Source organism: Halichoerus grypus, chromosome 12 (assembly GCF_964656455.1).
Source record: "Halichoerus grypus chromosome 12, mHalGry1.hap1.1, whole genome shotgun sequence".
NCBI lineage: Eukaryota > Metazoa > Chordata > Mammalia > Carnivora > Phocidae > Halichoerus > Halichoerus grypus.
In genome coordinates, this window is record NC_135723.1 from 78,903,760 (window position 1) to 78,931,167 (window position 27,408).

The following is a 27,408-nucleotide window of genomic DNA, read 5'->3' on the forward strand; positions in this document are numbered from 1 at the left end:
CCATATAAAGAGGCTGGTCCTAGAAGTTGGTCTCCAAGCCTTGGATGCATATATACCAGCTTTCTGCTCTAAGCCCCAGGATCCTCAAAGAGATTCTATCTGGGGTACATCCAGGGCACCATATTGGTACTGAAGCAGCCATGGGAATTCTGTTTATGGACAAACTCACTGATGAGCAGGTATTCTGTCTCCCTACAGCTCTTCACATGTTATCTCCTTTTGTGCCCACAATCACCCTATGCCGCCTTTATCTTTTTCTTTTATAGATTAAGTGATTTAGGCTGTGAAGTAACTGGCCTAAGGTCACATATTGGAAGAACAGAGACTAATGGAATCCAAAAGCAACAGTACTTATTCTTCTCTCGAAATTCTCCCACTCCTATCAAAGGTTCACCCCTGGCAGTCATAATTCTGATTGGTAATTCCACAGATGTTGGCCCGTACCCATCAGTGACCTTTATGTGAAAATGTCACCGAACACCCAACCAGTTCAGTGTGGGAGTTAGGAAGGGGACATCAAAAAACTGTAACATAGCATGTAGTCACAGTTTTCCATATTTTAGCGAGTTATATCTTGTACAGGCACCTGCTGAGCACCACCAATGGTGCTTTCCATCCATCTGCTCAGTTTATATACTAAAAGAAGTCATGGTGAGTAACAAAACTGAAATGTGAAGACTACAACAGAATACTGTATCTGCAAAAAGTCTGCTCAACTGTCCAAATAAAACTTCAAATACACTTTTCCACAAAAGCACTTATTGTTCACACATTACTTTTGATCTGATCCATGCATTGCTTCTTTGCTTCAGAAGGATTGTATAATGACGAGAAGAACATTATCTGTTTGCCAAATCATTGTGGCTATCCATGAGATGCTTCCTGGGAAGGCTGCCTGCATGTGTTCCGCCAGAAAAACACGGAGAATGTACAAGAGCCCCACTTATAAGAGATGCCTTTTTCTCCTTAATAATGCCAACTACTACTAATTCCCATAATGTATGCTGTGCATAGAGAAACAATGGCTGTTTTTAAAATGATTTGTCAGGTGTTACCAATTCATGAAGCCTTTTAACAGTGATGGATTTAGTCCCACTACATGTCAATTTCTCATTTTCTACTGTCAACACCAGTATTTATCAGCTCATTTCATATGCCCAAAGCCAGTCATTAGGTTCCCTGTCGGGACTGTATTGTGTCAGTCTCTTCATCCATCTGGGGTCTTTCAAGTTGCCTTTCCAGTCTTCCCTTCCACCTCTCTGGAGAACATAATTTCTGTTCCAATAAAGGGGCACACTTGTTTAGCACAACACTCGACAAGTTTCCTCCCCCATACCTCACCCATTTGTTCCATAAATATGTTGTCAAAACATACTATGTGCTGGGCAATATGCTCAGTGTTGGAAATGTACTAGGGAGCCAAAGACATGAGTTTGCTGCCTTCACAGAACTTACACTGGAGGAAAACAAATAATTACAGAAACTAATAGGACTGCAGCTTAGTGAATACTATTGGGAATTTCTGGAGTCATGAGAGTTTGTAACGAAGTTCTGAACCCATCTGAGGAGGTCACAGAGGATTCCCTAAGGAGGTGAGTGGAGATATGAAAATGGAGAGGAACTCATTTGGAAATGTGGGGAGACCAAGGGATAGTGGATGGGGGAAACAGCTGGTCTAAGTGGGCTTGAAATGGTCCTTGGGCTTCAGTGAAGGGAGTAAGGATCTAGCGGAATGAGAAGATGCTAGAGAGGAGGGACAGGATTCATAAGCCTTGGAAGGTATTTGGTTTTTATCTCGAGAACATGGAATGCTTTCCAAACATTAAAGTCAGGGAGTCACGTGATTAAAACAGCGTTTTGAAAAAAGCTAGATTATTAACCTTCACAACACAAAGTAGGTGCTAGCATCTATTCTGAAGCCTTTAAAAAATAAAAAATTAAAGAAATTAAAAAAATAAAGCATAGAGGGGGAAAAGAAACATGCCAGAGATCATGTAGCCAGGAGTGGAAGAGTAGAAAAGTGAAAATTTAAGCCCAGACGGTCTCACTTGAGAGCCCTCTTCTTCCCCCCCTTTGCCATGCAATCCAATTTGGGGATTTACCAGCTTATGGTTCATTAAACTGAGCAACAGATTTGAGTGGATGAAAATAATCAGGAGGTGGAAGTTTCTCCTGTTACTCTCTACCTCCTCTATGAAGCTTCTCACTGCTTGATACCATTTCTTTATTCTGAGCCTTCAGGGAGGAGGCTCCCCATCCTCCCTGAAGGGATCAAACATAGCTGTCCTCATGCCACAGCAAATTCTGTAGAGCATCACTGTATTTCTCCCTTACTTAGGCTATGAATTTCATTAGACCTGCACCTTTAAACCTCTGTAAGGTCTGGTATCATTCAACACTCAAATTTTAAAGAAAATCATGAGGTCCTTTTATTAGTAATGTACTCTGGAAAGTTACTGAATCCAAAAGGTAGTGTTTTGACCCCTGTGAGATGTAGTTTTCCCTGATTCAGTGTAAGTTAATGTAGATTGCAAAGTAATTTTAGTAAAGCTAAATTTATTCAATATTATAATAGAAATCATAGGTTCAACAAGCCACTTATTTATAGTACAATGTTAATACATTGTGGGTTAATTTTTTCATATTGTGGTTAATCTTTCTTGGCAAAAAACAGAAAGGCTATACTTGACCTTGGTGTTCACTGATCCATGAATTCCAAAGGTTTGGAAACCAATGATTTAACCAGTCCCATTCCCTTATCAAATGTAGGAAAAAAATGATAAAAAAAAAAAAACTGATAGCAAACAATCTTTTATTTGAAAAATAAATTAGGTAAGTGGTAACTTTACACCTCTCTCTTTAAACTAGAAAGCAGGTGCTCTCGAAGGACGCTTCCTTATAACTAACCTAACTACCCTTAGAGCAAATCTAAACCCTCTAAGCTACAAAAATCTTCTTGCATTGTCTTATGGTTCAATTAAGAAAAGTTTATATCCAAATAAACAAAGATCTGAAACATATGAAACTTTTTATTGGTAAAAATATATGCTATTCCTATCATCTTATCAATATTACAGAGTTTTTAGAAAGCTTTTTTTTTTTTTTTTATCTAGTATCAGCTAATAGCAGATCCTTTAGTTTTCTTTATAGGTATTTTTCCAACACAATGATTTCCTTAAACCTCCCTAAGCCAATGGCTTACTTTCCTTAACCCTGTAACAACAGAGCCTGAAACTAAAAAAGTTACCAAGTCATTCACTCTAAGGACAAACATACACAGAGAAGCAAGATCACTGGGCACCAGCTGGCCTTCCAATCCCGAGACTGAGATGGTTTAGGGTTAAAAAAAAAAAAAATCATGTTCACAGTGGAAAAGCTAGGACATAGCAAATGTGAATTTCTACAGTAAATTTCTATATGAATATATAAAGTGAAAAAAGACGCTACCCTCCCTCAACCCATGCCCTTCACTCTTATTTCATTCCACATTTCATGGTACCACAGAAAACACTAAGGGGCGCCTCGGTGGCTCAGTTGTTTAAGTCTGCCTTTGGCCCAGGTCATGATCCCAGGGTCCTGGGATCGAGTCCCATGTCAGGCTCCCTGCTCAGTGGGGAGCCTGCTTCTCCCTCTGCCCCTCCCCACTGCTTGTGGGCTTTCTCTAACAAAAATCTTAAAAAAAAAAAAAAACCCAAAAAACCAAAAAAACACTAAGTTCCTGGGTTGAGCTATTTTGTTCTACCTATTTTATAAAGATGATTTTTTTCCCTCATGATACAGAAAAAATTTTAATTTAGTGTATTACTTCTGTAGTCTCATAGTACCTAATGTTCAATAAATCCTTTATTATATGGAACGAAGAATATGTGCTCGGTCTTCCAGCTTTACAATATTCCAAAGTCAATTCTGTAATTCTGTTCACTTCACCCTCATTTCTGTGCCACTCCTTTTGTCGGCGGGGAAATAATGTAACACACACTGGAGGGGAATCAGACCCGGGTGTTTAGGGCGTGACACGAGCTGAGAAACCCTGCAGCATCCTGGCTCAGTCTCCTCACTGGTGGAAGAGGGGTAACAACCTTCTTAACACAATTTATTCTGTAATACTAAAGTTAAGAGTTTAGTCAGTGTTATGGGAAGTGTGAGCCGTGGACCAAGCCAGTACCCAAATTATTAATATCTGTCCATCACTAAGTACAGAGAATTTTTAGAAACTTACAGTGATGTGACATTGCCCTGACATCCAAAAGCAGAATTCTACACCAACATTTTGTTATGAAAGTGTCCACACAGAAAAACTGAAAGAAAGGTTTGTAGTGGTTTGAAAAATCATTTAACCAATCTCAGTCCTTTATCGAACGTGAAGAAATCATAAGTTAAAACACATAACAACTGCCTTTGTTCTGACATATACCTCCAGCCTAGATTCTACAAATGACATTTTAGTCTAGCATTTCTCTCACATATCCATCTACACCTCCATCAATCCAAATTATTTTTGTTATGCAATTCAGAATAAGTCAAACACATGATTTTTATTTTACAAAATAATCCACAATGGATTGGAAAACAAACACTGGCCCCTTCGCTGCAGGTATAGTATCTCAGCAGACTTTTGAGAAGACTGGTGATATACTAATGTTGACACAGAAAATTGAGAAAGAATATTTCTAAAAACCGGGTGCACAGGTGGCTCAGTCGGTTAAGTGTCTGCCTTCGGCTCAGGTCATGATTCTGGAGTCCCGGGATCGAGCCCCGCATCGGGCTCCCTGCTCAGCGGGGAGTCTGCTTCTCCCTCTGCTCCTTATCCTGCTCTTGCTTTCACTCAAATAAAATCTTAAAAAATATTTCTAAAAACCAAGTTGCTTTATTTTCTACAATACTGTCAAGATACCTGAGAATGAGCTACTACCCTTTCATATTCTAGGTGTCTAAAACATGACTCTTAAGGATACCAAGTTATTTACTCTTGACAAGCAAGGAGCCTACAGCAGAGAAATGAAGTTCCTTACAGCAGAGAAATGAAGTTCCAAAATGAAAATGAAATAAAATTCTGAAAAGTCAATCTTCAAAGCAAACATCCTGCTAAGTCAAAGAAAAATGAGCCCCCAAATCACTGAACTACAACCTCCCTGGCATCTAATGGCTCTCAATAAATATTTGTTGAATCAATTTCTGTAGTTTATACCTTGTAGTTATTTGTTTTTCCACCAGATGGCAACTATGCATGGAACAACAATGTTGGTTTTTAATCCCAGCATTGGGTTTTCAGCATAGTGAGGGACTTCAAAGGTACAAATCCAAGAGCCCTTTCAGAACTTGGATTCCTCTGGGGCGCCTGGGTGGCTCCATGGGTTTAAGTGTCTGACTCTTGATTTCGGCTCTGGTCATGATCTCAAGGTCGTGGATTGGAGTTTTGTGTTGGGCTCACATTCAGTGGGGAGTCTGAGGATTCTCTGCCTCTGCCTTATCCCTTGTTTCCTAGTAGCAATACTTCCCCTATAGTAGTCCTGTTCTCACAGACTTCTATCCCCTGTAATACCAAAGAAAATGTAAGTTCTTCCAAGGCCATTCTTAGAATTTTTAATGGCAGCTAACCTGGTGTTCAACCTTCCAGGTTAACCACTGCTCAAGTGACAGGCCCCCTTACTAAGCTGGTGGCTCTCCACACATGCTGCAATTCCCACATATGTGTTCCAGTGCAGAACCTGCATTCTTTCCAGGTCTTTGGTTCCACTGTTCATCTTCTTAGTGAAGCCTCCTCCATTTAAAACTGCAACTCTGCCTCTGACAGTTCCTGCCCTGTTTTCAGTTTTTTTCTCCACAGCACTTACAACCATTTAAAGTATTACATTTGTACTATAACTTAATCCCACCAGAAAGCAAGTTCCATTAGAGCAATGGGATCTGTATGGTTCACCCTTGTACTTCCAGGTCGATCAACATCGGCTGAATGAGTGAAATCATCAGTGAATTTGCCATTGGAGTAAGATCTCACCATTAACACGAAAAGGAGTAATTCTAGCTACAGCAGCAGTAGTGCTATGAACACAGAAGATGCCATGCACCTTCAGGTGGCCTGCTTAGACGTAGTTCAGCTACATTTTTATGGACACTAGGTCTCCCTCATTTGTGAAGCTGGGTTTATGAACCCAAACCTAGGAATTTATATAATTCCCTTTTGCATTTCATCTATTGTCCTCTGTTTTAATATTTTCAGACCTTTACTAAATAGGTGGTATTAGGAACCATCTTCATCCAGTGTGGGCTGCCCAACCTAGTGCGTGGACTGCCCTAAGCTCTTTCTGCTTTTGGGGTTTTTTCTAACTTTCTACTTTGGAACTCATATGCTTTCTCACAAATCCCTTCGCAGTGTAATAGTGATGGCAGAGAAACCAGAACTGGGAGAGGAAAGGAATAAGCATTTATATGCACAAGTCATGCACAAATCAGAGAAGCTGGGCACATGAAATATGCCTAAATGTGTCTCTTAATGTAACAATAGCAACTTTTATCTGTGTACTGCTTTAAGATGCACAATTATCTTCACTTATACTTTTTCATTTTGATTCCATCTATGTGATACATTCTTTATTGAACATAAACTGACTTTGAGACCCAGCAGAGGTTCCTAAACTTGAATGTTCATCAAAATCATCTGGAGGACTTGTTAAAACAGGTATCTGCCCCCCCTCCACCACACTCCTCAATTTTCCGACTCCGTAAGCTCTGCAGTGGGGCCTGAGAATCTGCATTTCCAACAATTTCAAGCGATGCTGCCACTACTGGCCTGAGGGCTGCTGTTCTGAGATGTTCTGCCTTGGGGAAAGGACACACATACAGGTCATCTGATGTAAAAGCATAGTGGTCTTTTCCACAGGCAACTGTGCTTATCACTGAACTTTCAAATGGAATGATAATTATTAGGAGGGAATTATAAAAATTATTTAACACTCTCAACCTGCAAAGGAAAAAAAAAGGCTACACAGAGCCCCTCCCCCAACGAATTCATTTTTTACACAAGAGATCAATTCCAGAATCAGTACTTCCTAATTGTAAGCAGGCTTTCCCCTGGAGCTCAACTTTCCCTTCTCAGATACATCCTGCCCACACCCTCACCCATCCACACTCCTTTATCACTAATTACATTGAGATTTCACCAGTTACCACTATTCTACCCTCCTACTAGCACTCCCAATACCTTTTAGCTGGGAGTTTTTTTCTAAGGCCCAATCCTCTAAGTCCTCTAAACAGGACTCATCTAACACTCTCTCCTTAAACGCTAGCTTTTCAAGCTAACTATAGTGTAGTGGTGAAGACCAGGAGCTGTGAAACCAGATCAAGGTCAAACATAGATCCTGCCACATAACAGCTGCTTAACACTGGGCAAATTGGTTAGCCTCTGTGGGTCTCTACTTTTCTCATCTAAAGAATGGGATACTAATAGTGCATACCTCAGTTACTGTTAGGATTCATTAAGTTTCTACCTTTTACAAGTCCTTGTTACACTGAAATTGGTATTACCACTACCACCCCCTCACCATCCTTTTTTGAGAGAGAAACTCATACAGCACTGCACATGGGAATACTATAAAATCAAGGAATCCAAAATAATATTAAATTTTACATTTCAGTAAATCATTAATATAAAAGTCAATGGTGGGTTGATTTGCTAGTAAATCACAATTGAGTACTTAGCATACATCATGCCTTTTGCTATGTTTTCACTTACCTCATTGAATTTGTATAGACCTATACTTTCAGATGTGTAGTGAACATTACCATAAATTCCTTGGATTCCTCAAATCCAGCATACTCAAAATTTGAACTCCTCTTCCACCCCAAACCTGCTTCGCCTATTTTTCTACCTCACTGAATGGCATCCTCATCATCACCTAGTGCCCCAGCCAGAAATCCAGGAGTCATCCTTGAGCCTTCCTTAACCCTTCCCGACCCTAACCCTTCCATTCTGTATCCACTGTGTTGCTACACTGGAGATAAACAGAAGATGAAGGTTATGGGTATAGACAAGTTTTGAAGTCAGTGATACCCTGGTCATTAAAAAATGAGGCAGAAAATACAAATGAGCAAATGAAATCAAAGAACATAACCTTGAAGGTGACCCATGTTATACTCTTCTCACCTGATTCACCTACTACTGCTTTTATTCATATTTTGTCTTTATCACTCCTGGATTATTACAACAGCCTCTGGAATTCCTGGTCTTCGAGTTCCTTAACCAAAGTTCTATAGGACACCAACTTCCTTATAAAACCCTGTTGTTAGAACAGACTCTTAAGTAGAGAGAACAATCTGAGTTGCTAGAGGGGAGATGGGCCAGGGGATGGGTTAAATGGGCGATGGGGATTAAGAAGTGCACTCGTGATGAGCAGCACTGGGTGTTGTACATAGGTGATGAATCACTGACTTCTACACTTGAAACTAATAATACACTGTATGTTAACTGGAATTTAAATAAAAACTTGTAAAAGAAAAATATTAGGAATCCACGATTTATCAGGGTTATTTTAAATTCTTATATTTTTTTTTGCCTGAATTACCAATAAACATCTTTCTTTGGGGAAAGAAAGAATTATTGTTCATATCATTCCCAAATGGTAGCTCCATTTCAAATGTTATTTCCTTCTAAGTATCCCTTGCTTCTCTAGTTGAAATCCATTCTTTCATATTCCCAGAAGCCTTTATCAATTACTATTCATGAAATATCACCATTTATGATGTTTAGATTTCTACCTCAATATTTTGAGTAAAGTGAAAACAAGTCAATGTGAAAGAAGCAAAAGGTGAAATTGAGAACTTGATTAATGTAAAGGCTCTTTGGGACAGCCTTATGGTAGCAGTTCTCAATCCTGTCTGCACATTGGAATCAACTGGGTAACTAAAAAAAATTCTGATGCCTGAGTCCCAGAGTACAGGTCCTGGATGCAGCCTGGGCACTGAGAATTTTAAAAGCTTTCCAAGGGATTCTGATGTGCAGCCAAGGCCGAGAAATACTGATCAATGAGAAATTTTAAAAAAGGAGTTAAGAGAATAAAGAATTTTTATTTTTTTAAAGATTTTATTTATTTATTTGATAGAGAGACAGACAGAAGAGCACAAGCAGAGGGAATGGCAGAGGGAGAGGGAGAAGCAGGCTCTGCACTGAGCAGGGAGCCTGATGCGGGACTCGATCCCAGGACCCTGGGATCATGACCTGAACCAAAGGCAGATGCTTAACCATCTGAGCCACCTAGGTGCCCGAGAATAAAGAATTTTTAAATGGAAGTAAACATCTGGTGAAAATCAATAGCGAGGACTCAGGACCAACAAATGGTCCTGTAAAGAAGTCTAGAAGGCAAGGAATTCAGGGGCACGTGGTAGAGTAAAGCAAATGGCTTACAGTTGGTTCTAGGCTGCAGCTGGAAAAGAGATGGGCTGAGAAAGAATGGGTGCAGGAAACCCTGCTTGGAGTGACAACAAAGAGCAAACAGTGGAAATGCTCTTAGTTGGGAAATTTTCAAAAATGACAAAAGCTGATGTGTGACAACAATGTTGTGTTACTGAATTGAGAGATGAACATTCAGATGTAGAGAAGTTTTGAAATCAGGACTACCCTGGTCATCAACAATGAGGAAAATTCGTGTCAGCAGCTGAAGTCATAAAGGAACACTGTATCTTGGAGGTCTAAGATGACAGCACAATTGTGAAGACAGGTGTTATGCTTATAGATGGTCTATGAAAAAGGGAGGTTTTGGTGGCGGGATGTGATGAAGAGCTTTGACACCTGTGCGCACAGGGAGCCACTCATCTCAGGTGCATCATTCCCTCCTCTGCCAAAAAAAAAGTTCTTATAGTTTAGAAAAACAGGCATATACTAAGATATTTCTGTGTTGGTTATTACAATAACACATAATCCTTATTCTTCATCACTAAGCACTAAACATTTAAAACATGCACTAAATACAAAGCTAAATAAACTCTAAAATCCAGAAACTGGTGCCCATAGTAAATGATGGAATAAAGAATATGGAGTCACCATGATTCCTTCACACAGTAGCAATATGTGAATGCTTACTCTTTTTACATCAGTGTTTCTCCAAATTCTGATCCTTTCCCCTCACTGGATTCCTGTGTGCTACTTCAAAAACCAGTAAGTTTGTAAAAGGAGAAAACACTAACCATACACTAAACTTAAATACCATCAGAAATGCCAGATTCCAAGCTCATTAAACCCTTGGAAATACTCACACTATGGTAAATATTATGGCTGACCAACATCTCTCTATAGTACAATTGCCTTATAGTAAGTCTATAATAAGAGACAGGGATACAATTAGTTTAGTGTGTCCTGTAAGACAAGGAAATGTATAGATAAAATCACCTACTGCATCACCCAATCAGTTGCCAAGTTCTTTAGAATCCTTTTCACTTCAATAAATATTAAATCTAATTTATCCCAGTAATGAATTTAAAAAGTTGCATTTTTATAAGGAACATCAACCCCCTATTAGAGATGAGTGTGGGTAATCAAACTACTGGAGAATGCAAAAATACATACAAAGAAGAAATGCAAGGGAAATCCATCATGACATTGGTATTAGGGGCAGAATACTTCATATTATAGTGCCATGCCATTATGACAAAATTTATTTACAACACTATGAAAAGAGAAAATGATGTAACCCAAAAAGTAGGTAAAAATCTACTACAATGAATACCTTACATTTGACATAGCAGTCTTATTTCCAGGTCCTGGTTATTAAATTGAGACTAAAAGTGGTTTATTGATCTCTTTACAACACTCTAAAGACAAAAACTAAAACTGTGTTGTTCTGACATAAGAAAAAGCAATGGAAAGCACTTAGTCCCCTGCCTGCTACATGGTCGGCACTCAGGGTTGACAGTTCCCGAGCTCACTGACCCAAACATAGGTTCTAACACCCTTCAAAGGGCATCCACTGAAAATTCTCTGGGTTAAATGTTCATATTAACAAGACACTGAATTATAAAAGTGAGTCAATGTTAATTTCATACACATAAGTCAGGTTTTAGGTTGACGACGAAGAATGAAGAAAAGAAACAAAGCCAATGAGGGTGCAGAGAAGGACTGAAAGAGAAGGCAAGAGCAGTGTTAGTGTGAAGAGCAAACAACAAATTCCTCAAGTTCTGGGTCTGTCATGCAACATGCCCCCCAGGTTAATTTGCTAGGATGACACAGAATGGTAATGATTCTAGAACCTGGATTCAGGGGCTGCCAGCCCTGCCTAATACATTTACTTCCATAGCTCCAATCAATCTCTTGGGCAGCTAGTAGAAGCCCCCCTAGCTACCCCCATGAGCTACTAGCCCTAGGGGCAGAGATGCCAACAGTGGCCAGTCTGAGAAAGTCAACTTATCCTGGTTTAGCCTCAGCTCCTACTAGGTGTGGCCCCTCAAAGGGTCCTCAGGGTCCTGTCTTTTCAATGTGATCCTTAGTACCTCAGAATATAACTTTATTCTCCCAGATAAATTGAGAAAGATCCTCAAAATAGTGTTCCTGCTAAATCCTCCACAGTATGGGTGCTCTACGGTTCTTTCAAAGAGCATCTCCTTTGATTAAGTTAGAACCAACTATTGCCCTTCCATCTGTCTCTGAATTCCAATGTTAGCCCTGAACTCAAGAAACCACTCCTAAGAGATCTCTCTCTAGTGTTGCACAAGAACCAAAACCCCACTATCAGCTCAGGAGAGTTCAAAGGTCCTTGTTAAAATTATGCATGCTAAACTGAAATAAGGGATTCTGGGCTAAAAAAAAATCATAGTTTTCCATTTTGTCAAGGTGATTTAGGGTGAAATTTTCAGGATTAACTTCCCATTATTGTGTATGATTGGGATAAACTGCCCAGTTTTTCATATTAACACATATTTACATAATGAATAAAATACTGATTCATTCCTTCACTCCAAAAGTATTTGAGTGCCCAGCACTGTGCTAGATCCTGGGAATACAGTGAACAAAATAAACACAATCCCAAGATGTCATAATAAATCACATTGTGATATCTATCTCCAAAATAATTTAGCATATTTTAAATATTTAATGGCAAAACAAACTGGGTAGTATGGTGGAACAAATGGGGAAAAAACTAAACAGAGGATTTATCATTTAAATCTTTCTACAAATTATGAACATGTATTAATTATATGCAATACTGGGCACGGAATTATTTAAAAGAGCTAGTGTTTTTCTTTTAAAATTGCTATCATTATGCATATACAAATCACATTAAAAGGTACTAATAGCTTGAAAAGGACTGCTTGTCAAGAGTAACAGTAATAAAATTCCGAACAGCAAAATTTTCATGCTAAGAATGAAAAAACACAGCACAATGACTTCAAAAGTAGTATATTGTACTATATATAATCTCAAAAAAGTACTCTTCCTAGCACGTAAAAGATAGTTTTTCTTTTCCAAACTTAACTGATGGTTTCTGTAGAAGGAACATGCAAATATATTAACAATTTTCTTACCAAAATAGAGCCCAATATATGTACAAACATTTAGGGGGAAAAAAGTTTGTCCTTGATTTTAACATGCACCTGTATGTAGAAACAGCCATATATACTCACAGGAATGACAGACACTGACAAACAGTTAACATTTAGCAAAGGCAAAAAAAGAAACAAAAAATCCTGCTAGGCCCTTTTTCTGCTTGACAAACAATGGAGACAGTTACCAAAGTAACAGAAAGCGACACAAAAACCACACTTCAAACCAACCAACTGCTTGTCAGTATTAGGACTTGAGTTGACAAACAGGTTTAATCCAGTTCCTCAAAGGTCATGCTGTCAAGGTGAAGGATGAACATCTCCCGCTACTGCATGAGGCTGGCTGTCATTCTGAGGACAGGGTTCCTCCTCCGCCACCACAGGGGTCACTTTGTCTGACCCTCCTGCAGGAGGAAGTTCATTGTTTGTCCCCTCTTCACTAGGGGGGTTACCAGACAATTCATTCGACATGAGAACTTGCAAAGATTCTGTTCCATCTTCAACATCCACCTGAATGCCCAAAGCTTTAAGAATGTCACATTTGCACATAGGACAGGTCCCATGGGCCAGAATCCAGGGGTCGATGCAATTCTTGTGGAAAAAGTGTTTACAAGTGAGAATACGCACTGTATCATTAGGCTTATAGAGTTCAAAGCAAACTACGCAGCTATCTCCATTCGGACTGATTTCCTCGTCCCCCTCCTTCAGCACCCGAAGCTGAAGCTGGCCAAAGGCTTTCTTGAGATCGGTCGTTAACCGTTGCCATCTCCGGTTCTGAATCCTGGCTACCCAAAGTCTCCAAATATGATAAAAGATGAAATATGCTAAAGTAGCAGTTGTGACAATCACAAAAGACACAAAATAGTGATTCATCCAGATGATGTGTTTTCTCCCCACCTCAACTATGACTGTGATGTGAACTCCCTTCTGAATTAAGTGCAAAATCTCCATGCCCTTTAGGTTACCGATCATCACCACAACGATGTCTTCAAATGCCTGATGAGACATGGGAAAAACCTGATTACCAGTTCCTGGAAAGTTGTAGATGATCACTCCACTGGCTCCCTTCTCAATAGCTACTTTAATTTTCTGCGTGAAGGTACAACCTCCCCGTTCAACAAGCGCGAGCCAGGTCTCGGAGTTCTTTGATCTTCTGAAACTGGTATTGGGATTACACGCATTTTGAGTTTTCCCCTCTGGTGGCACTATAACTCCTGCCACTCTCTTCAAAGTGGAGCTTCTTCCAAACACGCCAGTTTCCCCCAACTCTGACAACATGCGATTCCCAACGTGAAAGGATATGTTCATGTAAGCAGTCCAAACAGCACTAGCTCTGCAACAGTTCTGACTAAGAAGCCAAAGAAAACTAAATTTCATAAGCCAGGAAGATGCAGTGTTGTTTCCATGAGTGCCAATCCTGAGTAGACTCATCTCTCTCTTCACCTAGAGACTGAAGTACCAACCCAACAAAATTATGTGGCTTCCACATCTGTTGAAAATCAATTCAGAACAATAACATGAGAAAAATCTTCCGGGTAAAAACAAGTTTCACTGTCTTCCAGCATGTTTTTCTAAGAAATTCTTAAAGATGTCTTATGAGGTTCAGATGTTTTATTAGAGAGAGAAAGAGAAACACTTTAGATTGAAAAAAAAAAAAAATCCCAGTCTCACTAATGTAAACTCCAGATACTGTATACAGTTGGGTAATGTGATTATGACATAAAAGATAACAGCCAATTAGAGAAGAGCTTTGAGCCTGCTGGAAACTTACTGGCCTGAATGCTTCAAATACTGTTAGGGGTGATTTCTAGATTGTAAAATCAATTCAATCCTTGAGCTGCATGTTAACAGGTATCATTTTAAACAAAAAATTAAATATAAAATCCATACAACACATGCACATACAAAACTTGAAAGCATATGCAAGAAAGCCACAGAATTATCATTTTTCTTGACAATAAATCAAGGAAATGTGTAACAAAATGGCGAGTTTTAAATAATTAGAAATTAGTACTGTGAATAATTATGTGGGAAAAGCAGTGAGCTCTGTAGTACCACTTTTAACTCACATTTGGTCACAGTGCAAATTTTTTATTTATCATGTAAACCATTGTACTAAATTTATTTAATAATTGCTTGCTCAGGTTGGTTGATTCAGTCTGGTTTTGATTTGGATTTTTAAAAGGAGGATTTTGATTTCTAAATCCTGTTAGATTACTTCAGCTTCACTTCTTCACTCTTACATTGACTCTCCATAGGGATGACAGCGGTAAAGAACATTAATCTCTTTTCTCTGCAGATCTTGGCATCTGCTACTGATCTAACAATATTTTGAGGGAAGAAAGGAAGAGTAGGAGGAAAAAAATTATATGTAGCAGTCTTAGTTTAGCATAATTCATTTTAAACAAAAAGGCAGCTACTGATTTTTAAAAAGAAAAATGTCAAGGTCCCCATTTAGAGTTAACCACCAACAGCAGGGTTAAAGGTCATAGATGCTTTGAGCAAAACCTCTGCCAAAAATCAACAAACATCCCTGGTGAACCCACCCTCTCCACATGCGTGCGCGCACACACACACCCTGTCATCAGCTCTGCCTTTATTTTTTTTTTTTTATGTTTTATTTATTTATTTGACAGAGAGAGAGACAGCGAGAGAGGGAACACAAGCAGGGGGAGTGGGAGAGGGAGAAGCAGGCTTCCCGCGGAGCGGGGAGCCCGATGCGGGGCTCGATCCCAGGAGCCTGGGATCATACCTGAGCCGAAGGCAGACGCTTAACGACTGAGCCACCCAGGCGCCCCAGCTCTGCCTTTATTTTTGCTACACTTACATCAATGTCACAAAATGACTTGAGACCAAAGCGACTTGTGAACTAACAAACGTGGCCAACCCCTGGTGCTGCCATATACCTTCTTGAGGGTATCTCTCAGTGGTTCTCATATACTAGCTAGGAAACCAAGAACTTTGACCTTAAACACAAAGGTCTGACCTTTACACAGAGGATGCTAAGAGACTGTTTTGGTTAGGTCTTACCAGGACTAAGGGAGCTAGTTCTTTTTATGAAATGTGAATCAAAATAATTTGAGGCAGGAAAGGAAGAGAAAAAGGCCCTATAGGCCCAACCAAAGCAGCATAAAAAGAAAATATTACCGTGTAAATTATAGCTCACGATGGTCCATTCTCTTTCCCAAAGGCCATTAATCTGATTTTATTTCCATACAACCCATTCTTGAAAGTGTGTAGTACATAGTGTGTAGACTCAAAGTGTCATCTAAGTTGGGTATCAATGGTTTAGCATTTCACCCACAAATATTTTAGTCAAAACCAGAACTCAAATCTTTCAGCCTCTCATTGTTACACACAGGTGTTTGTGTTTATCTACTCAAAAAGAGAAGCAAAATGAGGCAAGAGATACAATTTGTAAAGGCAAAATTAAACAAAATTTCAGCTCCATTCTAGATCTATATCAAAATGCCCAGAGACACACTCATCACGATGTTAAGAAAACAAAAGCATTTACTACGGTCACTTCTAGAAGGGAAATCTGCCACCATAGCTAATTCACTATGCTAGGATTTAAAGGGCTGTAGCAAACAAAAGTGATTTTTTTGTGATGCTGCCCTAAACAAAGCCTATAATAATTTAAAATATTTTAGTTATATAACCAGAGGTGCTATCATCTAAAATAATTACCTAGAACACATTACTTAGTAACTTTGGAAACCAGATTTCCTGGTATTAATTAACCATGGAGAATTAAATCAAGATCTAATTCTATAATGAAATTTATTTAACAGCGATATTAGATATCAAAAGTATGGAAATAAAATATAAAAAAGAAACTTTAAAGTATCATGACTCTGTGGCCTCAATGTCACAATCATTTTAATTTGAAGACTAATTTTTTTTTTAACATATACTAATTTTCTTATTTGGATAAGGGCAAAGAAGTAGCAACCTGACAGAAAAACAACAAGTTCAAATAGCTGGGCATGATATGGAGTTTTATTTTAAAAACACACAAATTTCATCCTCATTAGTACTTAGGTAGAGAAGATGAAGTTGAGTTTTTTCTCTACATAAAAGTGTTAAAAGAGAATTCATGTAATTTTAACCTTTGGAAAGACTTGGTTACATCTTCAGAAGATTCTCCAGGTTTAAGTTTTCAGAATGTCACACTTGCACATGGGGCATGTCCTATGGGCTAAAAGCCAGGGGTCAATGCATGCCTTATGGAAAAAATGTTTGCAAGTTAAAATACGTACTACATCTTGGGGTTTGTATATGTCAAAGCAAACAACACAACTGTTTTCATTTGGATCTAGTTCCTTATCCCCTTCCTTGAGCACTCGCAGTTGAAGCTGACCAATAGCTTTCTTCACATCTGCTTTTATCTGTCTTCGCCTCCTGGTGGAAGAATTGGGCACTCGAGGTATCCATGCACAGTACAAGAAAAGGTAGGCAACTGTGGCAGCCAGGAAGGTGAACAGAGACATGACATAATGGCTCAGCCATGGCATGTGCATTCTTCCCACTTCAATGATGATCGTCACATAAACTCCCTTCTGAATCAAGTACAAAAGTTCCATGCCTTTCAAGTTGCCTATCATCACCGCGACTATATTTTCTGTTCCCTGGTGAGACATGGGAAACACTTTGTTGCCCGTACCTGGATAGTTATAGATGATCACCCCATTTGCTCCCTTCCCTGCTGCCACATTGATTTTGTGTGTAAAAGTACAGCCTCCCCGTTCAATGAGGGCCAACCAAGAGTCTGCCTGTTCAGGCCTGCTGAAGTTGGTCATAGGATTACAAGCATTCTGATTCCATCCTTCAGGAAGTACCACGGCACCAGACACCCTTTCCAAAGGAGAATGATTTCCAAACACTCCACTCTCTCCTAATTCTGATATAATCCGATTTCCCACCTGAAAAGTTATATTCAGGTGGGCTGTCCAAATGGCTTTTCCTTTAGAGTCAGGAAGGCTAAGTAGTAGAAAGATGCTAAGCCTCAACAGTCGCGATGAAACAGAACTATGAGTTGAAGGAGTAATTTGAAGTAGGCTCATTCCTCCATTTGCCTATTAACTGACAAACAAAAAACAAAACATCAATTATAAAGCAAAGAAGCTAACTCCAATTGTTGGCAGTAGATATTAAAGCGCATAAATGGAAAAAGGTCTGTGTCGATCAAAGGTATGCTGCTCCTTCCAGCATTTTTATTTTTGGTAGATTATCTTTCTTATAATGAAACAGAATAACAAGAGTTGTTATTACTATAATGTGATTTAAGGAAAATTATGACTTCCTAATGGGGAAATTGTGACATCAGAGGTAGTTAAGCCAATCCAGTTGTTTATATTAGTGCATTGCATACTGAAATCCTATTGGCCAAAAAGCTACTAAGCAAGGACTCATGGTATACAACAATTTGAATAAACTCTAAAGCAATAAAGAGGGAAATTTATATTTTTAAGCCTTGAGTTTCTTCCCCAGTTCTGGATAAAGTGAAAAGCTGCCTAATACCACTTTATATTCATTGTTTTTCTGTTAAGCAAAATATAAATTTATGTATTAGTGCATGTGGTTGCCCAGTCACCATTTCTCATGCATGGTTCTATGCTACCCAATATGCTAATCAATGGGCAGTAGGAACAAATCATTCCCACTCTCTCCCAACATTAAATGCTTATCCCAGATTCAACATGAGGACAATAAACATGTTGTAAGATTGATACCTTGCCAACATGCAAGGCAAATTCAACCTTTCACTAAAATCATTACTAAGAACCTACTATGTGCCAGGTAAACACTAAGCATGGTTCATATACTAGACAAGTAAAAAGACACACACCTACTGGAGCTTACTATCTGGTGAGGGCAGATTTTAAACACACACACACACACACACACACACACACACACACACAAACGTATAGTTGCAAGTTGTGATAATATGGTTGTGAAAGGAAAACAAGAGTATCAAGAATAATATAAAAGCAGCCAGACTTTGATTAGAGGTGCAAAGCATTGCTCCCCTAAGGAAGTGGTACTTAGCCTAAGACCTGAAAGATAAATCAGAATTACCCAAGAAAAGAATAATATATCAGGGAGAGGAAATGGCAGTTTCAAGACCCCAACACAGGAAAGACATAGCAAGTGAAAGGATCTGAAGCCATATATGTTTGGCAAGATGAGAGAAGAGAGTGCAAAAGTTAATGAGAGAGGAAAGCAAATAGCAGTCAGTGTTCAGGGTAGTAAATGTTACACCAAGGATTTTGGATTAGGTCCCAAGGACAAGAGAACCATGCTGGGGGGTTCCAAGCTGGGGAGGCGACTTATAAGCATTTCCAAACGCTGACTTGTTAACAAGTGCACTTTGGCTGCCCTGTGTGGGAAGTGGATTGGAGGAGGAGAGCAGAGTGGTAAGATGACAGTGGCTTCGACTCCTGAAATGGCCAAGTAGAGAAGCAGAGGAACAGACAGGTCCGCTAGTTACTTCAAAGCCTGAATTAACAGATGTGGTAACTGGAAGGGTAGTAGCGGATTGAGGAAAGGATGACCACAACTGTCGCCAATCACTATATTACTTTATTGTTGCAAACCATGGCATCTTTACTGCTTTAAAGATCCTTTAATGCTGGTTTGCTTCTATTTTAAATCTTCACTTGAGGTCTGTTTCAAGGCTTCCAAAAAATTGGCAACACTCAAACATTTATTTACTTTATATAGGACATAGCCTATGCCCCAGGCATGCTATAACACCCTGGGGATACAACAACAACAACAACAACAACAGACTAAAAGACAAAAAGAAACCAAAGGCATGTTGGAAGAATTTTTTCATTTTGACAAACATTTAATTGTACTCCCCAGCCCATAATATTTAAGTTAATATTCATTTTTAAAAATAAAATTGGAAACAAACTTGCATCATTCATACCATTTTCTTCGAGCGTGTTGTAAAGACAGATAAAATGTAGACTTTTCCCAGTTTCAAACCGAGTGAATCCCTGGCCCATTCTATTAACATTGATGAAGTGAAGCCTTACTAAGACAACAGTTTATATCATCACATTAGAGGCTGTTTACATCTGTGATTACTTAACATTTGGGGGTAGGATTTTAAGAAGTAATTCTCTAAGTCATGGGAATAAACAGCACAGCATAAGGAATATAGTCAATGGTATTGTAACAGCATGTATAGTGACAGATGGTAGCTACCCTGTGAGCAGAGCATCATGTATAAACTTGTCCAAACATTATGTGTACACCTGAAAGTAATGTAACATTGTGTGTCAACTACACTTGAGAAAAAAATAACACCAATGGAATAGAATTTAAAACACTGGAATTACCTCCTTCCAAATTAGTTTATTAAAAAAAAAAAATCCCTAAGTTGTAGAGACCTAATGTACAGCATGGTGACTGTAATAAATAATAATGTATACTCAAAATTTGCTAAGAAAGCAGACCTCAAGTATCCTTATCTCTCTCACCCACAAATGGTAACTATGTGAGGGGATGGATATGTTAACTAGCTTAATTGCTAGAATATCAAAATGTATACATGTATCAAAACAGCACATTGTACACCTTAAATATATACAATTTTTGTTAATTATGCCTCAGTAAAGCTGGTAAAAAAAAAAAGTAATTCTTTTAGTTTGCTAATTTTTAAGGGTAAAGAGTTTAAACAGTAACTATATTTTGGCTCAAAACATCTCAAATCTCAAGGTTCTTCATATGTTTGAATAGACGGATTTGAAAAATTTACTAATTCATTTTATTTTTCTCACCATAAGGTGAAGTGACTAAGGCAATGATAGAACTTCCCCTGTCTTCTTTCTGAGTCTTAGAACAAATGCAACTATAAGAAACAATCCTTTGCCCCCCAACACAGTGGTTTCCAAATGAGGCACAACTTTCCCTTCTAAGGGACATCTGGCTATTTCTGGAGATATTTGACTGTCACAATGACAGAGTACTACTGGCATCTACTGGGTAGAGGCCAGGGACAACTTTTAAACATCCCCAAATGCACATGACAGCCCTGTGAATTAATTAGCTGGTCCTAAAATGTCAATAGTAAGGCTAAGAAACTAATGGAACAGGCTTGGGAGGAAGGAACCATCCCAAAACTCACTTCTCCATGAAAAACAAACACACCTGAGCTCTTATCAGGGAGTACGTTTTTATAACTGACAATACATCTATCAAAAATGACGCCCTTTCCCATTTTCCTTGGAATAGACACAGTGGAGACCTGCACAAGCAACCTATTAGTCCATGAAGCCTGATTACAAACTGCATCCATTTTATCAGGACCAGACCCAAGAGTCTTCTATCCTGGGGCCAGGATACTTGAATAGAAAAGAAGGGGGAGGGCATGTGGACTGGATGACTGATGCTATTCTAATCTGTTCCTTTTAGACCATTTATTCAATATATAGACTTCCTTTCTTTTTAACAGCAAGTTCAGTCTGAACTTTGCAGGAGGGTTAAAGAGAACTGACATACTCCTATGGCTGGCTGATCCACTGGTTTAAAAAATCCCCTCCTCCCATCTTGTCATTCTACCTAAATACATCGGTTTTCGTCTTACGTAGGCTCACATCATGATCCCCCAAGGCAACTACTGTTATTTCACATATCAACAGGCAGAATGGCAGACCATCCAGAAGCAGAGAGAGACTTTTCTTCTGCCATATCTCTACAAAACTTGATGTCACTCTGGCTAGCAGTGCTTCACAAACCCATGCCTAATGGAACCCCCTAGAAATCATAGAATTATCATGACAAACTGAGGTTAATCACGATTTACCCTGCTGGGGAGAACCCGTCCCCTAGCAGAGCACGTGGTGAGGGGGACTGTAAACCTAACTGGTACTCTGCCATCAAGGAAAAAAGGTATAAACTGGAACGTGAGTAGGTAAAACAGCTACAGGCTGTAAATTCCTGAGTTTTACCCAAAGGAATGATACTTAAATAATCATTAACCGCAATATTGTAATACACACTCTATACTCTGTAGCAACAGAAGCCAGAGTCTATATTACAAGGAACACAACATGGCTCCTATGTTAAGGAGGTCATCATCTAGGCAAGAGAAAGGAGTTATACAAAATTAGGAATGTGCATGTATGTATCTTAACTTCTAGGTTCCAACTAAAATTTCAAGAAAGGTTATAATTTTCATTAAGTTGGGGGGTGTGTAAAGCAGGTGATTTCTATTCCTCTGCTATTCATCAACCTTTGTTAAGAATGCTCAAACTTCCAGAATCTCTGCTCTGATGAGAGAAATAGCCAAATATATTCAGACAGCATTGCCCAGATAGTACCTCTAAGACACAGGGAATACTGAAGAAACTTCAATAAATTATTTCACAAGTCATAGTATCCAGGGCTATGATATTCGAGATCTCCAGGAATCCACAAAACACACTGGATTTGCATTTAAGTTTGAAAACCATGTAGCTTTTCTGCAAGTAGTTAAATGCATCATAATGGGATTTGGCAGGAACAGATTACTGACTCAGAGTAGTTCACAGAGAACCACCAAAAAGCAAATAATGCTGATATTTTCTGAAAGTAGTTATCTTTAAAGATGTTTAAAGATAAAACTAAATCTTAGCTTAACATTTTATTATATTTGATTGTAAACTGTTAAGTTCTCATAAACAATGAATTTTCTCAATTTCTCCCATAAGTTAATCACTGCTCTCACATATTCTCAGACAAATGCAATAAAAAAATTCTTTAATATACAAAGGGACTTTCTCCTCTTAATATTTCTGAACCCAGAAAAGAGTTCTGAATATGCTCAAGTGAAATACAGTAAAGTTTAAAAATAATATGAGTTTCTGAATTACCTTGAAAGTCACATACTATGTACTATGGCAGGTCCAGATGCATGAAAACCCACAAAATTTACTCAGGCTCTTATTATTTATATTAACCAATACAATGACTTTCAATTTCATTAAAGGCTCTGGTAAATAAGTATATTAGAGAAAACAAACAGCCAAAGCAGACATATTTTAAATCACCACATCACTATCCATGATTCCTTCACTAATGTGAGCCAGGATTACTATTCCTTTCTATTTACTGCATGCCTAATAGTCAGATGCATGAACAAAGCTTAGCTGTGTAAGAGCTCCAAAGCTCCAAGAAGCCATCATGACATTGAGGAAGAGGAATACTCACATTTCTCAAACACTTAAGAACACTGGCTCAAAAGAGCTTGTTTGAATGAATGATTAACACGGTCAGGTTTACCACACTTGAATGAATACTTTCCACTGCTTTAGTTTAGCCTTCAAAATCATTCCCACAGTGTACAATTCTGCAATAGCATCTTATCTAATCTCCCATCACTGTTTTGCTCACCTTGGATTCATTCTGTTGCCAGAGCAACCTACAGACAAAAAGTAATGAAGTTTACAATGGCATTCATGTTTGCTGAAAACCTTAGATGGCTTGCTCTATCCAAAGGATAATACCAAACATCTAAGAATGGAATATTAAGCCTCTCCAGCATGGTCCTCTTTCCTTTCATCCAGCCTAATTTTCTACTATTAACAATCCTGAAATTTATGCTTCCTCAATTCAAACAGCTTACGGCTTCCCAAACTCCTATTGCAGCAGTCACTATATAAGACCTTACATAGGCTTTATCCCTTATACAAAACTGTCTGTCTCTATGGTAGGTACACTGATTGCAAATGACACCAATTACCTCCTTCCCTCTAGCGACACCACCTGCAAGGTGACTTAGCAGGTCCTTCTATCATGGGATTTATTTCTATACCCCTTGAATCTGGAGGGACCGGTGACTTACACAGGTGAACAGACTAGAGCAGAAGTACTGATGTGTCAGTTCTGAGCCTAAGCCTCAGGAGGCCTTATACTCTTCCCCATTCCCCATCTCTTGGAACCCCACCACCCTCAAGCAAAGTAGACGAGCCTAACAGACGAGAAGAAACCTTGGAGGACAGCCTAGGTATCCTAGCTGAGCCTACCTGAGATCAATCTACAGATGGGCCAACATGTGCAAGAGCCTAAGACGAGCAGAGATGTCTATGTGATCATAAAGACGGAGTCTAGGCAAGACCTGAAGACTCGGGGCGCCTGGGTGGCTCAGTTGGTTAAGCGACTGCCTTCGGCTCAGGTCATGATCCTGGAGTCCCGGGATCGAGTCCCGCATCGGACTCCCTGCTCAGCAGGGAGTCTGCTTCTCCCTCTGATCCTCCCATCTCTCATGCTCTCTCTCTGTCTCATTCTCTCTCTCAAATAAATAAATAAAATCTTTAAAAAAAAAAAAAAAAAAGACCTGAAGACTCACCTAGTCAACCCTAGACTTCTGAGCAGTAACAGATACTGACTCTCATTTTTTAGTTTATGCAAAAAATTGTCCTGATATACAGAGTTTTGGGGTGGTTTATTATGTAGAAGCTAATACAACTCCCTCTACAAAATTATCTATTAATCTCCTTGAGGCCTGGGACTCAATCTTACTTTTTTCAGTACTCATCCTCTACCACAATATCTAGCACATCCTAAGTTCTCAGTGAAGGTTGAATAAATTGTTAGTGTCATTATCCTCCATATTTTAACCTATACTATTCCTCATGCAGTAACATATTTAGTTTTATCTTTACAAGGGTGATAATTTTAGAGCATAACATAGCTAGAAAATGCATCATGAGTTCAATCTTTAATTGTTCTGTAGACTTAATACTCCACACTGGATTTCCTATAGCCATACTTGAACACAAAGATAAATGAGCTTTTAGGATACGACCCTTTAAACTGTAATGGGTATAAATCAAACTACATAAATTATATTCCATTCTGCATTCAGAATTCAAGTCAAGGATCACATAACTAACACTAAATCGAAAGACAATTTTTTCTTCTCAGTCTACCTAGTTAGAACATAGAACGGTAATCAACAGAGAAGGAACACATTACTAACCAGTCTGAGAATTGGGGAAAACCTTCACACTGTAATCTTTGCATTAAGAAGGATAGAGGAAGGAGGTGAACGTCCTTAAGTAAACACAAGATTAAGGACAATATTGGATGGTATGCTCATCTTTATTTAATCCTAGGACAAAAGACATCTTAATATTAACTCAATCATTTAGACTGGATTTTATTTGAAAGGCTGGAGAACAGGGAATTTACTCAATAAAAGAGCGGGGGGGACATACCAAAACTTGTCCTGTTCTTTTTTTTTTTTTTTTAAAGATTTTGTTTATTTATTTGAGAGAGAATGAGATAGAGAGAGCATGAGAGGGGGGAGGGTCAGAGGGAGAAGCAGACTCCCCGCTGAGCAGGGAGCCCGATGTGGGACTCAATCCCAGGACTCCAGGATCATGACCTGAGCCAAAGGCAGTTGCTTAACCAACTGAGCCACCCAGGTGCCCTGTCCTGTTCTCTTAATAGACTATTTTGCTCCTGTAGTTAACAAGAGCCAACAATGAAGACCAAATGCATATGAAGGCCGCTTTTGAGGCTGTGCCATTTTAAAGTTCTTCTAAACCCTAAAGTAGATTCTAGACCTTTCAAAGCCAAAGTCAGTCATCGAAGGTTTCTATGTTTTGCCTTCCTAAGACCAGTCCCACTGAGCACAGTTAACTCTGAGTAAGCACTTAGCAGTCAGAAATAGCAGGGTAGAGGTAATTAAGAAGATTTTCCCACTTAGATCCGTTATATTTTTCCAATTCACAGGTCACAAAACCCTTCTTCATTTACAAGGTAATTGAATCCCTCCTGGGAGGCAGCAGACCATCAAAAACAGGAGTATGGAGGCATCATACCCACAGCAACTGTGCTGACGCCCCCCAGCTGTGTGCAGACCCACTCTGAAACCCAGTCCTGACCACATGCTCGCTGAGTGAGGTGAGGCACATTGAGCCTCAGATTTTTCATTTGTGAGGTGGAGAAGTAATGTCAGCCTCCCGGCACCATGGAGGAGTATCAGATGACCACTTTCACATGTATTTGTAAATCACCAAGTACACTGCTGGCATGGCAGGGCTCACTAAATGGGCCCTCTTGCCCCTTCCCAATTCTATACAGCCTATTTCCCTCCATTTTCGACCAAATAAAGTTCTTCTGAAGCTTCAAGACTCATCTGTCTTCCCTTTGCAATCTCCCCAGACAAATGCACCTGCTGCTATGACACATTGTCTTTTGCATCTGACAGTAAATCTTGCCATATATTGCATGTATGCTTGTGTCTGTTCATACTTTTGCTTGACTTAAAATGTCTTGTGAGGAGCAGTGTTCACTCCTTTTGATGATACCTGTTTCCTCCCCCTTTGCTGCTATATTAGCACAGGGGCTAATACTCAGGATCCCTCTCAAATGTTTGACTTTTTAAGCATTTATTTTTCAAAATATTAAGACATGCCAGCAGCTTTGGCAACCTCTGCTTTATAAAGCCACCCATTAAAAATATATAAACAGGCAATGATTTGACAAGTCTTTCCTCAGCTAAGAATGACTTTGACAACAGTTGTCCAGAAAAGGCTTATTTCAGGGGCGCCTGGGTGGCTCAGTCGTTAAGTGTCTGCCTTCGGCTCAGGTCATGATCCCAGGGTCCTGGGATCAAGCACCGCATCGGGCTCCCTGCTCGGCGGGGAGTCTGCTTCTCCCTCTCCCACTCCCGCTGCTTGTGTTCCCTCTCTCGCTGTGTCTCTGTCAAATCAATAAAAAATCTTTAAAAAGAAAAAGAAAAGGCTTATTTCATATCACAGGATCAGAGGCCACCTTACATTTTCTCTCCAAAAGAATTCCATCCACATCTTTGTATTTGAAAAATGGAACACTATACAGCCATAAAGTAACAACTCCTTCTTTTTTTTTTTTTTTTTTTTTTTTTTTTAAAGATTTTATTTATTTATTTGACAGAGAGAGACACAGCGAGAGAGGGAACACAAGCAGGGGGAGTGGGAGAGGGAGAAGCAGGCTCCCCGCGGAGCAGGGAGCCCGATGCGGGGCTCGATCCCAGGACCCGGGATCATGACCTGAGCCGAAGGCAGACGCTTAACGACTGAGCCACCCAGGCGCCACCATCTCCTTCTAATGTATAAGTAGACGCTACTGAATTAAAAATCCTTTAGTCTGTGTATCAACATATCTATATACCTCAAGTCATACATCAAATGGTTATTATAAGAAAACTGTATCAGATTAATTTTGTAACATTTCAGCACCTCAAAGCCCTAAATCATATCAGCAGTAATACCAAAAACAAAGTTCTAAATGAAACCAACTTTCTCAGCAACCCAGAAGGCTTTCTATTATCCCCAGCCAAAATGCAGTCAAATCCTGCAATCCCTAGAAACCTTCTGATTAAAATCCTAGAATTCCAAGAAAATCTATATTGATACAGAACATCTGGTATCACTTTTCCACATATAAAATCCGCTCTTAAAGACTACAGATCTAGTACATTAACACCTCTTACCATCTCCAACTAAACAGCTAACATGATTGCCCATTAGAGAAAGTATTCTGGGATTCACAATAGGTGGCAAGAAAGAGTTTGCTTATTATGATTATTATTGTCCTAGTGTACATGACAAACTTCAAACAAAAGGTCTTTTTTGTTCCCTCATACCCAGAGACCTCCCATAAAAACAAAACAAAACAAGTAAACCTTTTGATAAACTCTCCTGGCACGGTATTGTTCAGTACATTGAAAAGGAGTCTTATTTCACTAATTGTTCCATTATTAACCCATATCAAATTCCAAGAACAGCATTCAGGTCACCAATGACTCAAAACTTAATTTGAGATTTAAGGAAACAAAGGGTCTGCAAAATCCACATAAAATAATTCATTCTATGCAAGATATAGAGTTGAATT

The 27,408-nt window shown here is 39.1% G+C and overlaps 3 protein-coding genes across 19 annotated transcripts in view; all 3 read right to left on the reverse strand.

Moving 5' to 3' along the window:
* The window catches only part of CADPS2 (calcium dependent secretion activator 2), a 518,420-nt gene that overhangs the window by 335,253 nt on the left and 155,759 nt on the right, over nt 1–27,408 (reverse strand). The gene's annotated exons all lie outside the window — the stretch shown is intronic.
* RNF133 (ring finger protein 133) lies at nt 12,452–14,101 on the reverse strand. The gene has a single exon (XM_036122355.2). The coding sequence runs from the start codon at nt 13,957–13,959 to the stop codon at nt 12,829–12,831; it is 1,131 nt and encodes a 376-aa protein (XP_035978248.2). The 5' UTR covers nt 13,960–14,101; the 3' UTR covers nt 12,452–12,828.
* Nucleotides 16,509–17,607, reverse strand: RNF148 (ring finger protein 148). The gene has a single exon (XM_036122357.2). The coding sequence runs from the start codon at nt 17,592–17,594 to the stop codon at nt 16,683–16,685; it is 912 nt and encodes a 303-aa protein (XP_035978250.1). The 5' UTR covers nt 17,595–17,607; the 3' UTR covers nt 16,509–16,682.